Source organism: Chrysochloris asiatica, unplaced genomic scaffold (assembly GCF_000296735.1).
Source record: "Chrysochloris asiatica unplaced genomic scaffold, ChrAsi1.0 scaffold00133, whole genome shotgun sequence".
Lineage (NCBI taxonomy): Eukaryota > Metazoa > Chordata > Mammalia > Afrosoricida > Chrysochloridae > Chrysochloris > Chrysochloris asiatica.
In genome coordinates, this window is record NW_006408651.1 from 6,858,370 (window position 1) to 6,872,047 (window position 13,678).

The 13,678-nt window shown below is 42.7% G+C and overlaps 1 protein-coding gene across 1 annotated transcript in view; it reads left to right on the forward strand.

The window, feature by feature from the left end:
- Window positions 1–13,678, forward strand: part of MARC1 (mitochondrial amidoxime reducing component 1) — a 38,172-nt gene that overhangs the window by 23,226 nt on the left and 1,268 nt on the right. The window contains exons 5-6 of the mRNA XM_006869715.1: window positions 7,149–7,210; window positions 7,297–7,368. Of these exons, the coding sequence (XP_006869777.1) occupies window positions 7,149–7,210; window positions 7,297–7,368 (134 nt within the window). The remainder of the gene's footprint in view (window positions 1–7,148; window positions 7,211–7,296; window positions 7,369–13,678) is intronic.

Sequence of the window (13,678 nt, forward strand, 5' to 3'; positions counted from 1 at the left end):
TGTGATAGTTTACATGGGAGAATATTACTTTTACATTCATTCCATCGTATATCGTCTCATTGCCATGGTTACAATCCCCTCCATGCAATTATCATGGAATGTTTTGATTACAACATCATATTTGATTGACAGCTTTGCTGGGTAGAGTATTCTTGGTGGCAGTTTTTTTCTTTAAGGGTTTTATATATGTCTCCCCATTGCCTTCTTGCATGCATGGTTTCTGTTGAGAGATCCGAGCTTAATCTAATTTGCCTGCCTTTGTATGTTATGCTTCTCATTTCCCTAGCTGCTTTCAGAATTCTGTCCTTATCTTTGATTTTGGAGAGCTTGATTATTGTATGTCTTGGTGATTTTCTTTTAGGGTCTATCCTTCCTGGGATTCATTGAGCTTCTTGAATGCTTATCTTTTTGCTTTTCAGGATGTTAGGGAAGTTTTCTTCCAGAAGGTCTTTAACTATCTCCTCTGTGGACTTGCGTGATTCTTTCTGTTCCAGAATGCCGATAATTCTTAAGTTATTCCTTTTCATGTTTTCCAACATGAATCTTAGGCCTTCTTCAGATTTTTTTAAATCCTTTTTTGTGCTTGCTCTTCCATCTTAGTAGATTTGAGAGATTTATCTTCTAGCTCACTAGTTCTGGCTTCTATCTCTTCAATTCTACTCCTTTGCCTTTTCAATGTATTGTCCATTTCTAATATTCTATTATTAATTGTTTGGACTTCTTTCTTTAGGTTTTGAATTGTTTCTAATACTGTATCTATCTTATTTGATTGTTCCTGTAGTGCTTTCCTGATTTTGTCCTTATTTTTCTCAACTCCATTGTATAGTATTTTGATATGTTTTATAATCATTTTTCTGAATTCCTTCTCAGGCATTTCCAAAGCCTGCCCATTTTCTAGTATGGAGTGTAGGTCTACTTCCAGCTTATTTGCCTTAATCACTGTACCTCATTTCTGGACACGTGCAGATATGGTCATCTGTTTCTGTTTTTTGGGGCTTGTTCAGGAGTTATCTATGGCCTTAATACTTAGTTGGGTGTGTGTTTTGGTATTTTTTATGTTTTATGATTGCCTCCAGGTAGATGTGATCAGGAGATAGGCTTCCCTTTTCACTGTTCTTCCTGAGAAATTTCAAGATGCCACTGTTTTTCGTGTGACGTAACTCAGCATTTAATTTTTGGCCTATTTCCTTTTTAGTCTGCCTATCCTGCTCCACAATCCCCATCAGGCCTTTCTCCTAGTAATAAATAGTTCAGGGCTGGCTGTGGCTGTTTTGCACAGCTGTTTGGTTTAAGTGGAAACTGTCACTTTAAAATTTGAATATATCTGTGCACATGTGTAATAGAACCTTCCAGGGGTGGGGGCAGGGTGTCCACTCACTCAGGCACCCCCTCTAGGCACCAGAATGGAGGTGCACAGATAATGAGAGACCAATGAACAGATACAAAAAAAAAATTAAAAGAGTAAGAATGTCCACACTTTTATCTCTGTGGGCATTCGTGGCTGCTCTGATCTTTCTCCCACTCGGTCTTGCCAAAGATGGCAGCTCCCAGAGCAGCTGAGCATCTTGGATTAGAAAGCACTGGATTTCTTGCTTCTGCTACAAATTCCCCTAGCTGTAAGCCTTCCAACCTTCTCAATATTCCTTTATATGTGGTTCAGAGTTCTAGTACCATCTCCTGAGCCTGCTTGGTCCTGTATTCTGTGTTGTGACTGACGGAGCTCTTCATTGAAATTCCACCCGATCCACTATCTTGTTTGTAGAATACCCATTTTTAACATCAGTTTGTTGAAATATTTCAATTTGTATTTTATCAATTCTTTTTTTGCTAATACTTCAGTGCAACTTGGACTTCTCCTTTCAGTGTCATCAGTTCTTGATCAACCTCTTGAAATGGTTAAACATTTGATGCCTTCAATTCTTTTTTTGCCAATATCTTCAGTGCAGTTTGGACGTCTTCTTTCAGTCCCACTGGTTCTTGATCACAAATGGTTGAACATTTGATGCTTTCTGTGTCATTCAATATTTTGCCCATGGAATCTTGCAATATTGCAAGCCAAGGCTTACATTTTTTCTTCAGTTCTTTCAGTTTGAGGAATGTTGAATGTATTTCCTTTTGGTTTTCTAACTCCAGGTCTTTGCACATTTCATTATAATACTTGACTTTGTGGTCTTGAACTGCCCTTTGAAATTTTCTGTTCAGCTCTTTTGTTTCCTCGTTCCTTCCATTTGCCTTAGCATCTCTATTCTTGATAGCAAATTGCAGAGTCTTTTCAGACATATACATTAATCTCTTCTTTCTTTCCTGCCTTTCTAATGATCTTTTGGTTTCCTCATGTATGGTGATCTCAATGGCATCCCACAGCTCTTCTGCTCTTTGGTCATATGTACCTGATGCATCAGATCGGTTCTTGAGATGGTCTCTAAATTAAGGTGCCGTATGTTCAAGGTCATAGTTAGGCTCTTTTGGACTTGTTTTAATTTTTTACAGCTTCAGCCTGAACTTACATATGAGCAATTTATGGTCTGTTCCACAGTCAGCCCCTGGCCTTGTTTTGGCTGATGATGTTGAGCTTTCTTACCATCTTTTCCCATGGTGTAGTCAATTTTATTTCTGTGTATTCCATTTGGTGAGGCCCATGTGTTTGAAAGGGTACTTACAATTAAATAATTCACTGATCTTGTAAAATTTTAACATGTGATCTCAAGCATCACTTCTATCACCAAGACCGTATCTTCCAAATGCTGACTCATCCTCTTTGTTTACATCCTTCACATTTCAATCATCAGTAATTATCAATACATTTAGATTGCATGTTTGATCAGTTTTAGACTGAAGAAATTGGTAGAGTTCTTCTCTTCAATTTCATCATCACTGGCTTTAGTGATTGGCAAGTACATTTGAATAATAGTGGTATTAACTAGTCTCACTTGTGGGTGTATGGATATTATCCAATCACAGACAGCATTATACCTCAAGATGTTGTTGTTAAGTGCCATTGTGTCGTTTCTGACTCAAAGCAACCCATATAGGGTTTCCTAGGAGCAGCTGGTGGGCTTGAACTGCCAGCCTTGTAGATACCAGTCATTTTCAAGATAGATTTTGAAATGAAATATTCTTTTTGATGACTAATGAGACACCGTTCCTCTTGTATTTGTCTTTTCTGTATTTGTGATTCAAAATGGCCAATACCATTACATTTCAGCTCACTAATGCCTAGGGTGGAGTCCTGTGTGGTGCTGTGGGATAATGCACTGGACTGCAAGATGGGTTTGTACCGCATGGTTGGCAGTTCACATTCACCAGCCGCTCCTTAGAAACTCTAGATAGGGTTGTTAAGAGTTGTAACTGACTCGGCATTTAACAATGACAACAATGCCTAGGACTGTTGATGTTTTTGTATTCCATTTCATTTTTTACAACTTCCGATTTTCGTAGATTCATCCTTTGTACAGTCATGTTCCAATTATTTATGAATGTTGTAGCTGTGTCTCCTCATTTTGAGTTGTACTCCATCAGCAAATGAAGGTCCCCATACTGTTACTCCATTCGCGTCATCACAGTCAACTCTACTTTGAGAAGGTCATTATATTTTGAATACCTTTCAATGTGAGGGGCTCATCTTTCAGCACTTTATCTGACAATATTCTGGTAGTATTCATAATGTTTTCATCTTTTAGCACTGTGTCTGACAATGTTCCACTGCTATTCCTAAGATTTTCTTTTTCAGTGGCTAAACGCATTCAGAAGTAGTCCGCCTCTCCTTCTTCCAAGTCTGTCCTAGTTTCAGCTATTCATCATGGGTGACCCTAGTGGCATACCAGTGGAATAGCTTCCAGCATCACAGCAGTACACAAGCCATCACAGTATGACAAACGGACAGACAAATGGTGGTAGTTAGTAGTTGAGTCCTGTTTGTACCACCCAGAGTGCTTTGAAAACTGGACCTAGAAAGTAAAAGATTCTCCTGGCTCCTGGTATTCTCTTACATTCTCTTGGAACCTTACACTGGTGAATTTGAACTGCTGACCTTGCAGTTACCTCTTGTCAGAGATCCTGACCTTCTTCAAAAGCTACTACCTCTGTGAAGTTGACTCTGATCACCAGACCCACAGAGCTTCCTTCTTTCTCTAAACCTGGACAGTGCTGTGTCTATACCTCTCCTACAGCCATACTGGTCCTGGCTTAGATCCCTTGGTACCTGAAGGCCCTGTGTCCAGACAAGAAGACTTTCATGGTCTCATCTACGGTATTAAACACAGGCAAGTCTGTCATGTGTGTCCCACAGATAATCGTTTTCTCTTATGATGGAATTTTTATCTTGTTTACCTGTGACTCAATCCCCAACAGTTGCTACTGAACACAGAAAAGGTTCTGGTAATATTTATCCATTGAATAATAGATGAACTCGCTAACTCAAACTACCTCTCATTTCTCTCCTTCTGGACCTTTGGGATCCCTGTGTGTGCATATGGTTGAGAGCTTGGCTATGAACCGAAAGATTAGTGGCTTGAATTCACACAAAAGGTGCCTTACAAGAAAGATCTGGTGATCTACTTCCACAAAAAATAAGTAATTGAAAATCTCATGGAATACTTCCACTCTGACACACATGCTTCGACGTGAGCCCAAATCTACTTGGTTTGGCAACTGTATGTGGAGGAAGGAGGTTGTTGTTGTGAAGTGCCATCAAGTCAGTTCCAACTCATACTGACCCTGTATAGGGTTTCGTAGGAGTGGCTGGTGAGTTTGAATTGCTGGATCTTGCAGTCCAGCACATTAACCCATAGCACCACACCAGGACTCCAGGAGGGAGGTGGGGATGTTTAAATCTTCAGTGTGTTCTTTTATCACCCCCTGTGTGTGTGACCACAGTGCCACCCTGTGGAGAAATTCACAATGTACTGGTTGTAACTGGTATCACCTGACTTGCCCGGTTTCCTGGATTGTCTTGTGACAGCATGCTGTGAAGAGACATTCGTATTTTATGGGTAAAAAAAAAAAAAAATTCCTGCAATACATATTTCAAAAACAATGCACATTATCACAATTAAAATTCTGAGTTTGGAATGTTGTGTTCAGCTTGTGATCCATGAAGGACAGGACAGGTGGTCTTGAACTCAAGACCTTTAATCCTCTTGTAGCAGCATGGCTCTCTGAAAGAACTAGAATTAGGTGTTCTTTTTGTCACCAGGGCCCTTTGAATTGTTGCCCCCTCTACCTGGAATCCCCTCACCCTCTCTGTGCCTTTTAAAATCTTCTTCTTTTAACCCTGATGCCATTGATTCCATAAAACCTCCACAGTCCAGCTCAGTATGAAGTATTTACTCCTTTAAACTCCCAGAATCTGCACATGGTTTGCTACCTTATAATACCTTCTCTCTGTCTCTCTTACTCTCTTTTTTAAGAACTTTGAAAAAGAATGTAGTTGTTGCTGTTAAATGCCATCGAGTTGGTGCCAACCCATAGCAACCCTGTATAGGGTTTCCGAGGAGTAGTTGGTAAGCTTGAATTGTTGACCTTGCAGTTCAAATGGCTTTGCAGTCTGATGCATTAACCCGTAGCGCCACTTCATATTGACCTTTAACTTGTTATAGATGCATGTGCTGCCACCTCTGCTGGATTTGAGGGGCTAGGTTGACTTGATTTGTCCTAATGAGTAGGCATGGAGCCCTGGTGTGGTGCTGTAGGATAAGCACTGAACTGCAAGGTCAGTTTGAACTGCAAGGTTGACAGTTGAAATCCACCGTGTACTCCTCAGAAACCCCACACAGGGTCATCATGAATTGAAACTGACTCAACAGCACTTAACAACAACAACAATAATCAGGCAGCATGGCCTAGCCCACTGTCAAAGACTTAAGGCTGAAACAAAACAGCAAAAACCGTGGCCCTGTTGCATAGAGTCAACCAGGACTCGTGGCAACCCCATGTGTGTCAGAGTAGAACTGTGCTCCATAGGGTTCTCTACATCAGTGATCTTTTGGAAATAGACCATTGGGCCTTTCTTCTGAGATGGCTCTGTGTGAATTCAAGCCACATCCTTTGGGTTGGTAGTTGTTTGTGTCACCAAGAGACTCCTAACTGCTCTAGTGAAAATATAGGAGAAATAAGAAAACATTGGACCTTGCTATCAGTTCATATCTTATCAGGGGAGACTGTACACATAGATAATCACTTAAGGATCCTAATCCACTTAACTAACCTGTTGCTATTGGGTGGAATTCCAACGCTTAGTGTCTGTGTAGGTCAGAGGAGAATTGCCGCATTGAGTTTCCCTGGCTGTAATCTTTACAGAAGCAGGCTGCTATGTCAGCCTCCCACTGCTTAATGCTAGGTGTCCACAAAGGGATCTGATATACCCTGTCTCCAAACAGCATCATCCTTCTTATCCCCCACCCAGGGATCAGGTGGGATTAATCTGCAGTTTTCCTGGAGGGGAGTCCCAGGGTGGCACAAATGGTCAGTGCACTCGGCGGTTAACCTAAAGGTTGTCAGTTTGACTTCATCCAGAGCTGCTTCAGAAAAAAAGGCCCAGTGATCCACTTTCCCAAAGTCACCCATGAAAATCCTATGGGATATAATTCTGCTCTGACACACATGGCATCACCATGAGTTGGGGTTGACGTCACAGCAATGAGACTTCTTCCTGAAGGAGGTGAGTTTAACTCACAGTTTAAATGAGAGGAGAGGAGGCAGCTCGTCTCAGGTGAGGGAACTGGCACATCAAAGTCAAAGAGAAGGAACAACATAAGGTGGTATGGGCCACTGCTTGGCCTCTTGGGGCTGAGGTACAAGTCAGCCTTCTTGCATGTAAGTTGCTTTAGTAGGTGCCAGCTCATATGAAGTCCCTTACATACATGAGTGTATGTATGTGTCATGTCACCCTGGTAGCACAGTGGTTCAGCGCTGGGCTTTGAACTGAAAGGTCATTGGTTCGAAGCCACCCACCAGCTGTTCCATGGAACAACAATGTGTCCGTTTGATTTTGTCAAGATCATAGCCTTGGAAATCCTATGGGACTGTTCTGCTCAGTTCTATAAGGTCACTATGAGTCAGAAATAACTTGAAGGCAGCAAGTGAACAGGTTATGCATGTGTCTACATGAGCCTAGAAGTCCTCATGTGAATTTGTGTTTTGTCCCCTAGGATTCTTGGAATGAGCTCCTTATTGGTGACGTGGAACTGAAAAGGGTGATGGCTTGTTCTAGGTAAGACTCTTCAGTCCATGCAGGGGGAGGGAGCGAAGCTAAGGTCAGTCCCCGCGGCTCTTGTGTGATGTTCTGTGTGTGTACAGGTGCATCTTAACCGCTGTGGACCCAGACACCGGCATCATGCACAGACAGGAGCCACTGGAAACCCTCAAGAGGTACCACTGGGCAGGCTGGGTCTCATCTCGCTTTGTTTGTGCCTAGAACAGCAGCATCATTTTGTTTAAATGAGCAGGCAGTGAAAAGAACACACACATACAGTCTTGAAGCTGTTGTTGTTGGTGAGTGCTGTCCAGGAGCTCTGACTCAGAGCATCCCTAGGGAGAAAGAAAGAAATACTGCTTGGGCCTGCACCATCCTCACAACTGTAGCTATGATAGAGTCTGAATCCATAGTGTTAACCCATCTCATTGAGAGCCTGCCTCTTTTTCTTCTGAGGTGTCTCTGGATGGACTTGACCCTCCAACCAATGCATTAACTGTTGATACCACCCAGGGATGCTGAGCCTGTACCACATTTTGAGTATCCGTTCATCTGTTGACGGACACTTGGGTTGTTCCCACCCTTTGGCTGTTATGAATAGTGCAGCACAGTGGTGTACTGTCATTCTATTGAAACATCTTGCTTTCCCTTCCAACAGCCCCTACCTTAAAAAAAAAAAAAAGGTTGCTTGTTGTCTCCCATCTCTTTCCTCAGGTTTTGGTAAGTTTGCGTGCTAGCAAAGTTTTCCTTGTGTTCGGGCTAGTCATCTGAGATTTTAGACCCCCCTCCATTTGGGAACCTGTGTTTATAGAAGGAGGGTAATTGACCCCAAGCCTGGAGTGAGGGCGGGATGTGGGTAACGGAGCACCAGCACCCCTTCCCTGATCTTCCACAGGCTCTGTGCAGCCCGGCAACCTGACCCTAATTGCTTCGAATGCCCCAGTAGACAGTGCAGCCAGTGGAGGTGTCGTCTCCTATCTCTGACTGAGCTTTAAATTGCCATAGACGCAGTAATTTATGTTCTCCCCAGGACAGGCAGTCATAAATCGAGAAAAGAAAGCCTGACCCCGTCCCATAAATCATGGGAAACGAAGCAAACAGCGGTGTCAGCAACACTCTCTCTGCACCCAGGCAGTTGCTGGGAGCCTCACTGCTTTTTGTCTTGCTGTCTGCTCGTGGTGGTGCCTATGACTGGCACTGCATTTGGAATGCAAGCTCTTGGCAATGAGATCACACTGCCTGCCACAGCCCAGCATAGCAAAGCACTGGGAGGAAGAGAAATAAGTCTGACATTGCTGAACATCTGCTAAGTATAGGGGAAGGCACGGTGGCGCCATGGTCAAAAACTCACAGAGGCAGCAGCACGCTGGGGGCCTACCTGCAAACAGAAGGATATGATGATGCAATTACTCTTCTTTCTTAAGAGAGAGTGACTGGCTCCCAGATCCCTGCAGTTTAGGGAAGTGGTGGGATCTTGCATTGTTTCTTCAACATTATATTGATATATTGCTCCTAATTGAAAGAAGAGGGGGAGTTTGCTTTGCAAGACACTCACTGGAGTCCGCGGGTGGTACAAACGCTTGGCTGCTATCCAAAAGGTTGTTGGTTTGAATCCACCCAGAAGTGCCTCAGAAGAAAGGCCTGGTGATCTGCTCCTGAAAACTTAGCCACTGAAAATCCTATAGAGCACAGATGGACTCTTACACACAAGAAGTTGTAGTAAGTAAGTTGAAATGGACTCAGTGGAAACTGGTTTAGGAGTTCAGTAAAAATTGTGTTGGTTGCATGAATACTTTGACAATAAAGATGTTTTGTTACTGACCATTTGTGTTAGTGTGGGTTGAAGAAAAGGCAGAAGGCTATGGGTGTGGGAGCACCATGGAAGAAAACAGCTGCTCTTCTCCCTCTTGTTGTTAAGTGCCGTTGAGTCAGTTCCGACTCATAGCGACTCTACATAGGAGTTGATTGGTGACTTTGAACCACCAACCTTGTGGTCAGCAGTCCAGTGTTTCTTCTACAACGCCACACTGGGACTCCCATCTCCCTTTGTCACCTATTAGTTGTGTGGCACTGGCAAGTCACTTTGCTTCTTTTAAGAAGCTCTGTTTCTTCATTTGTTTCAACGGCACTAATAATAATAATAATTAATAATGTTTTTTTCTCTTTGACTGAAACCAGGCAGTATATATTGAAACACTCTACACAGCAGTTGTGTAAAATATGGCTGGCGATAGTTTCACTTTGTAAACGCTACACCTCCTGAGAGAAGGAGACACCTGAAGATACTTTTCATTCTGTAAGCCTGAGCTGCTGAAACCTAACCCAAGCCCGCTTGGAAGCTGGGCTCTGTGGTAGCCATACTGGCACCTCGCCTTGGGCCCCTCATGGTGCCATTTAATTCTTAGCCATAGATATAGTGGGTTGTGAGACCTCAGAACGGAGCCTGTGCCTCAGGGTGATCTGTGGCCCCCTGACCCTCCAGTGGTGGGCGCTAAGTAGTGATGAGAGACCCTCTCTCGTCATGGTCTGACCTCTGACCAATAGATGAGTAACCCAAGCAGAATAACTAATGAGCAGCCCTCACCAGTGCACTGAACTTCACAGTTAATAGGGTGTTTACACTCAGAACACATCCTTTGAAATCTGAAGTCCTATTTTTAAGCTAATAAAATGTCTTGGGCTTCCTTCATATTCGATTCATTGTCTGTATTTTTTTTTTTATTTCAAGAGAAAATGCACTAAGGAGCTTCTAAGTGAGTTTGAACTTCATTAATCTCAACAGAAATATACATACTTAAAAAAGTCCTAAGAGATCCATGCATGAGACAATAATGTGTTTTCAGTCTGTTGAGTAATGCTCGAGGCAAACATAAATTCGTAGACTTCTTGCAATACCTTCTCATTCCCACAAGAGGTCATGAATGGTCTCATCTAGTGTTTCCATAATCTGGAGAGGCAGTTTTACCAAGAACTGAATGTGGCACAGAATATTAACTAGCTTGACTACTAACCAATAGGTTGGAGGTTCAAGTTCACCCAGAGGCACCTCGAAAGCAATGCCTGCCTGTCAATTATGGAAAAATCAGCTACTGAGACGCCTATGGAGCATAGTTTTATTCTGACACACACGGGGTTGCAATGAGTCAGAGTCAACTTGAGAGCAAATGGTTTAGTGATTTTTGGTATAGGGGCGATACAGAAGGTGTCTGAGGGCTAGAAGGACAGCCGGCAGCTGTATCACCACCACTGTAGGATAACCTGAGAGGCAGGGCCAGCCAAGAACCTCTTGTATGGCTTTTTCCACCTTTACTCCCAGACAGTGACCTGAGCTGCCACCTGCAAACCTGGTGACTAGACCTTCATCTTTACTGGCCCCTTTCTTTCTTCCCTTAATCCTGCCACCTCCAGGAGGGTCAACAATAACACCAACTTCCACATAGTGTTGTCGTAGGATCAGAAGAGGTAAATAATACATGCAAAATATGTATAATAAATTTATAGTATATTGGGAGTGTGGTGGCTCCGTAGAAAAAGCAATGTACTGTGACCCACAAGATGGGCAGTTTGAGCCCACCAGCCACACAGCGTGAGAAAGATGAAGCTTTCTGCTCCTGCAAAGATTTATAGCCTCGGAAATCCTATACAGGGTCGCTATAAGTCAGAACTACCCAAAGGTACTTAACAGCAACAATAACATAGGTGTGTGCATGCATAGAGTGTCCTGGTGTGGTGCTGTAGGATAAACACTGGATTGCTAACCTAAAGGCACTTAACAGCAGCAGCATGTGTATAAATAAAATGTATATATATATATATAATTGTTGTTAAGTTCTCTTGAGTTGGTTTCAATTTATAGCAACCCTGTATAGAGTTTCTGAGGTTGTACAAAGATTGAAAATGTCTTGGAAACCCTAAACAGGGTCTCTATGAGTCAAAACCAACTTGACAGAACTTGAACAACAACACACAGAGAGTGCACTTCTTGGGAACCCTATAGAGGGTCCCTATGAGTTGGAACCAGCTTGATGCATTCAACTACAAAAATTGCTTATTGTATGGAGCTACCATGCTCCCCATATATATATGTATATGTTGTTGTTTAAGTGCCACCAAGTCGATCTTGACCCATAGCGACTCTGTATAGGGTTTCCGAGGAGTGGTTGGTGAGCTTGAACCGCTGACCTTGCAGTTCAAATGGCTTTGCAGTCTGGTGCATTAACCCACTGTGCCACATCAAGACTCCATTTATATGTGTGTGTGTGTGTGTATATATACATATGATATATGTATGGAGTCCTGGTGTGATGCTGAGTGTGATAACCACAAGGTTAGCACTTCAAACACACCAGCTGCTCCTCAGAAACATTATGCAGGGTTGCAATGAGTCAGAAGCAGCTCAAAGGCATTAACAACAATACCAACATAAATACATATATGCTATATAGAGCATTTCCGCAACAAGAAATCATAAGCCACAAAAGTAGCTAATGTACCCTTGACCCTAAAGAGGCTCTGCTCTGACAGACACAGATATTGTGTGCTAAGGAGGAAAAGCCAGCTGCAGAGATGTGTGGGTCCCAATGTCGTTGTAGACTGGTTATCATCAGTCTCATTTATTTGTTTACTTCTTTGTTCAGACAATGTTTTCAGCGGCTATAATGTGCCAGGTATGTGCCAGGCCAGAGATGCACAGCAGTGGACAGACACAGTACCTGCCCATGTGACATCCACAGTCTGGACGAGGAGCTGAGTCTCGCCAGAAGGAGGCTCTATATTTGACTAGCTCTGTTCCCTCATTAGCAATTTCTGATTTGAAGAATGAACTTCTAATCCACCTACTGCAACCCTTTTACTTTCTTATTTTTAAAGCAAGGTTTGAAAAAGCTGGTTGAGGCCAGATAGAAGGCATTGCAGACCAGACTGGGGAGTTGGAATGTTGTTCTTTAGGCACTGGGGAGTCACTGGGTGCTTGTAAACCTATGAGTGATAAGACCCGAAGAAAGCAATATAGTAGAGTGTCAACACTGATTTGAATGTGGAAAAGAGGTTGATTCAGAAATTATCACAATAGTCTGAGCATGCTGGAAATAAGATTTGGGATACAGAAGCAAATTCAAAAGATTTGTAAGAACTTCGGGATTTAGCATCTCATGAGTTGTGAAAAGTAAGGATAAGGTGTAGCACATGTGTCCAGAATAAGATTGGGAGAGATGGTAGTGAAGGAAATGGAGTGGTCCGAGAGAAAGACGCCAAGGGAAAAGGGTGGTGATAGGGTATTGATACGCACATCAAGGACCTAATAGGTCCTGGGTGGCACAAACCATTTGCCCTGGGCTACTAAGTGGAAAAGTCTTGGCAGTTCCAGCCTACTCAATGTGCCACAGAAGAGAGACTTGGAGATCTGCTTCCATAAAAAGCAGAGCTAAAATGGTAATTCTGTCTTAGGGACTTGTTGTGGGGTTGGGGGAGGCTGCTCAGTACAGTGTGTTCACTTTCACAACTCCCATCTACCCATTTTTCACTATTGAAGTGTGTTAGTGTGACTTTATGAGAAATCCAAACTCCATAAGCTTTTGAAAGCATCTTGATTTTTGAAATAACTTCAATCTGTAATTGGCATTCAGAATGTCCTTGGCATGCCAGGGCCAAGACCCATTAAAACACTTGAGCCCAACTTTATTAACCAAACGGATACTACCACCTTTATCTTCTAAATAAAGTCCGCTCTAGTTTTATTAATAAAAATAATAATGCAGCCAAGAAAACCTTACGGAGCTCAGTTGTACTCTGTAACACAGGGGCTTGCTATGTGTTGCAATCAATAGGACAGCAACTGTTGATTATTATTATTGGCAGTCTCTTAATAGAGTTCCTGGCTGGCGCAAGCAGTTAATTCACTTGGCTGCTAACTGCAAGGTTAGTGATTCCAGTCCAGCCTTGGAAGAAAAGTCTGGTGATTGATTTCTAAAAACTCAGCCATTGAAAACTCTATTGGGAGGAGTAAAGTTCTATTCTGACACCATAAGGTCACCTAGAGTCTAAATTGACTCAATGTTGACAAATGGTAAATGTCACTCTCTTAGTGCAGAAAAAGGAAACATAGTTACAAAGAAAAGATGTGGGAATATGGCCATTGGTTAGGTTTCTATAGTCTATACACTGGGCAAGGATGCTCCCTGCAGAACTCCAGAGGGTGCTGTTCTATTGGACTTTGATGGGAATAATGTTCTGGAGTCATTCAATATGGCGGCCCTGCAGACCAGCCTGGAGCGGCAAGAAGAACAGAAGATACTTCTTGAAAGAAAGACTGACAGGAAAAATACAAAACAATAGAGGCAGACCGACTGATTACTACAAGAACAAGCAAGTTGCTTACCCAGGAGATATAAAGGCAAGGGATTGGGTCCCCTCAGAGCAAACCCCTTTCCAAGACTAAGACTCAATGGGAATACATGCTCTGATTAGTGACCATGTTCGTCACTGATA